This window comes from Frankliniella occidentalis, unplaced genomic scaffold, assembly GCF_000697945.3.
Source record: "Frankliniella occidentalis isolate FOCC.00 unplaced genomic scaffold, Focc_3.1 Scaffold213, whole genome shotgun sequence".
Lineage (NCBI taxonomy): Eukaryota > Metazoa > Arthropoda > Insecta > Thysanoptera > Thripidae > Frankliniella > Frankliniella occidentalis.
In genome coordinates this window covers 394,078-397,856 of record NW_026267339.1, presented here as the reverse complement: position 1 = coordinate 397,856, position 3,779 = coordinate 394,078, and the positions used below count along the sequence as shown (strand labels likewise).

The following is a 3,779-nucleotide window of genomic DNA, read 5'->3' as shown; positions in this document are numbered from 1 at the left end:
CCCCCCACGGCCCACGCCCTGCCGGGGTAAAATTAGTGCGAGCGCGTCCACTACGAAGGGAAGGAAAAACAATAATCGATGACGGCGTGGCGATAGTGTGTTTGTGAAAACAATCACCACACGCCGGGGTCGCCCGCGTCACTGCCACGGCACCACGCCACTCCGGACCAGCGGGGAACCAGCGGGGACCGGCGGCGGACACTCCCCCCCGGGAACCCGGGGCCCCGGGCCCGCGGTACTTCAGTTGCAAAGAAGACGGCCACTAGGAGAGATATCGGCAAAGACCCTCACTCGCTCACTGCTCGCCCACCAGCGCGCGCCCAGAGCGACATCGAGTGTGCTCATCAATCAGATCGTCGTATAACACCGGCGTGCACTCTGCCGTGAAAGCACTACCGGACCGGCCAAGTCTCAAGCGACAACGAGCTCGGTGCTCATCAAGCTCACCGTCACCGTGGTGTCTCTGTCTGTCTGCCTGTGTGTGTCTGTCTGTGCTCCGTCGTGCCGTCACCGGCGTGTCGCGCAGCCCATGCCGTTGAAGAGGTGGTGAGGAGGAGCATGGTCTGCCCGCTCACCGCCGACGGCCTGGTGCCGAGCCAGGAGCGCCAGGAGCACCGCTGGGACGACGTGCAGCGCTACATCCTCCTCGGTGGACAGATCGCCATGCGTTCTCCGGTGAGTACACTAATAAATAGGAACCATCCCGCCGAACCGAACCCCCTCCTCCTTGTCAGCAGCAGAGGAAAAGTGATAGAGGAAAGGGTTCCGTCAGAACCCGTAACTGACCATAGAGCAGAGCCGAGGTCTATTTGACTTCATTTTTCACTGCAAACGCCTGACGTGTTGTCCTGATACGGAACTAGCTTAATTTTACTGCCCGCCCTGGGGGGTTGGACCGCAGAAACACACTCACGAGCGTCCAAATCTGCTCGGGGGCTGATGTCGCACTGCCGCCCAGCCCAGCCCAGGCCAGGCCAGGTGATCGGCGGCAGCACGGCCTTCACTGCCAAGGCTGCCGGTGCGGCCTGCAGCAGCGTGCACTGCGGTGCGTAGGACGCGCCAGGAAGCTCGCCGCGGCCATTCTCATTCATTTCTCCGCGCCCCGAGCGGGCGAGTCGTGAGCGGGAGGACGCCAGCCGGACCTCCTAGAGGAGGGAAGCCAATTATTACGCCTCATGTGCGTGTACTTTGCGCGGGTGATTGTGGCAAAAAAAGGTCTTTCTAGACTCGTTGAACATGATAATCGAAGCAAACTACATGTAGTTAATTAAATGTTTAATTATCATATGGCATGTGTTAGTTAGTTTCAGTGCGAAGTGTTTTAAATGGACCATCTTCTAAAAATTGCCTACCCGTACATTGGTCGGTTAAGGTTCCAAAATGGAGGTGGGGTGGTTCACTTGGCTCCTCACGCCCCCTCTTCGGGTCCGCGCCTACAAGGTTCGTGAGCCTCGAAGGGGAAGTCCCTCCCGCTCGTTCAAGTGCGTTCGAATCCATGGTCGCTACCAAGGCCTTCCCTGTCAATGATGCGAGGGCGGGGCCGGGGGTCGTCCTGTCAGCCGCGGCGCACGCAGGGGCGGACCAAGTCGTTCCCTTTAGAGGGGAGGATTGGGTTGGGGGGGGGGGGGCAAGGACAACGGTGACGCGTCCTGTCGTAAAACGCATCCTCACGAATGTAAAAGAGGGGGGAGGGGGATAGGCTCCGCGGCCTCTTGTTGTAAAGGTATAAGGCTTGCCTGGCCATGGGGCCTGGCCGGGACACCACGAGGAGGGACCATATAAAGGTATTTTCATAATGTGCAGCCGCTGCTCGCTGCCTGCTTGTCGCCTCTCTCTGTCTCTCCCAGCTGCACACTTGCCGCTCCCTTATCGAAGACGCGTGGCGTGGCGTGGCGGCTGATAGCGCCTCCTCCCTCCCCGCCCCCACGATCCCCGTCATCCCCTCTCCCAGCGCTCTGCTTCGGCCCTCGAGTCCTACTACTACTGTATCACCAAAAGTAAAAACCTGTAAAATGGGTTCTTAACGTTTGTCGCATGCAAGTACCAAGGTATTTCCCCCTTTTTCTTGTTTTATTTTATTTTATTTTACCGAGAGCAAGCGTGCGGGCAAGGCAAGTTTCCTGACCGGTCTTTACCATGACGGCACCTCACGGCTCCGAGCGAGTAGGCAACCCGCCCGCACGCGTGCATAGCGGCACAGTGTACGGCATACCTCCACGGGGTTTCTCAGCCAGGTAGAAATTCCGAGCCGCGTGTTTGGGACGCTTCTCGTGCAGCATGGTCACACCCCGAGGGGCCCTTCACTATACACAAGCATGTACAAATTTTTCCTGTTTTTTATGAAATTCTGTTTTTTTAAATGATTTTTTCTGATTTTTTCTGGGGGAGGGGGTAAAACTAATTTTTGTGTTAGTGAAGGACTTCTCATCACCCCCTGACCTGCCGCGGGGGCCCAGCCCCCAGCAGCAGTGGCTGCGCTCCTCGCCGGCCCCTTTACCTTCGCCCCGCACGGAGCCCCCGGGGGGCACCCCACCACCCCACCCCACCGCGCTATGCTATGGGGCCCTGGACCGCGGCCCCGGGTGGAAATCCCCGCGCTGGAGTGCAGGGTGTGTGGGGCCCCGCGTGGGTGGGAGTCGGGCGGGGCGGGGCGGGGCGGGGTGGGGTGGGGTCGCGGTCAGGATGAATGGGCGAGGCCCGCCGCCGCACTGCACCCTTATCACTGACGGTCACCCACTCCGGCGGCGGGCACACGGCGAGGCTGGGGGGGGGGGGCGAACCGGGACCCACCCCCTCAGGGGTAGTAGTACGGTCACGCGGCGATCAAGACCGTGTCCCGGTGGTGCCTACGTGCCAGCCGGACGGGCGGGGTGGACGGACGACGGACGGACGGACGGTGCGCGAGCGTAGCCCCGGCGTGGAGCTTAGCGCAGCTCTGTCAATCCCTTCTTCACTGGTTCGCCCGCCCGGCCTGCCCGGCCCTGCCCGCCGCGCTGCCGCTCCGCGCTGCTCCGCGCCGCCCCCTCCCCGCGCCGCGCCGCCACCCGCCGCCACCGTCCCGTTGCGTCAGCTGTAGGAGCGACTCGCGCAGTGGCCATTCCGCACGGAGCCGCCGGCGCGATCGGACGTGAAGAGTGTGACGACGGCGTGAGCGCAGACGAGAGTGAGCGAGCGAGCGAGCGCGCGTACGCGAGTGACACGCGAGTGACGGCGGGCGAGAGTGACTCGAGTGACAATGAAGTGAAGTGCATGTCGGTCCGAGTGCCTCCCCCATGGTGGCAGCAGGCCCCCAGTGCGACCCCAGCGAGCGTGTGTTCGACGCCCACTGACGGCAGTGCAAGACAGTTGTCTTAAGAACAGCGTCACTGACAGACGTTGTCAAAGACTCAGCAAACAAGTTCGATCTGTGATAGTGTGTGAGAAAACATAAAAATATTATCAAAGTGACTGTGAAAGTGACAAACCCGCCACGGAGGCCTTACTGTTGTTACATGTCAAGTGATCAATCAAACGGGGGTTTGTTACGCACAAACCCTTCCCCACTGTTGGCTTAAATCCGTCACGACGGCAGCTTTTGTGGATTTCCCCCTCCACTGGGACACAGAGGAGGTAAGCATTCGTCCTAAAGTTGTTATCCATCTGTGCGTGTGTGAGTATGATGTGGGTATTTTTCGTCAGCTACTACCCAGCTGACACCGCGGAAAACTCCCTGCGCCAGTTGTTCTGGCCGACCAAAAATGTTGGTCTCTTTGTGAACTCAGTTGTCAGCCATTCGTTTA

The 3,779-nt window shown here is 60.1% G+C and overlaps 2 protein-coding genes across 3 annotated transcripts in view; both read left to right on the top strand.

The window, feature by feature from the left end:
* Positions 1 to 364, top strand: part of LOC113218348 (polypeptide N-acetylgalactosaminyltransferase 2-like) — an 88,802-nt gene extending 88,438 nt beyond the window's left edge. Inside the window, exon 7 of the mRNA XM_052272614.1 lies at positions 314 to 364. Coding sequence (XP_052128574.1) covers positions 314 to 364 — 51 coding nt within the window. The remainder of the gene's footprint in view (positions 1 to 313) is intronic.
* LOC113218333 (CCAAT/enhancer-binding protein-like) overlaps positions 46 to 3,779 on the top strand; it is an 11,297-nt gene continuing 7,563 nt past the window's right edge. Inside the window, exon 1 of one of the 2 annotated variants that reach the window (XM_026438637.2) lies at positions 46 to 675. In XM_026438637.2, the coding sequence (XP_026294422.2) occupies positions 559 to 675 (117 nt within the window). In that variant the 5' untranslated portion in view covers positions 46 to 558. Of the gene's footprint in view, positions 676 to 3,080; positions 3,610 to 3,779 lie in introns of those variants that run through there. The other variant, XM_026438638.2, reaches the window with a different exon arrangement.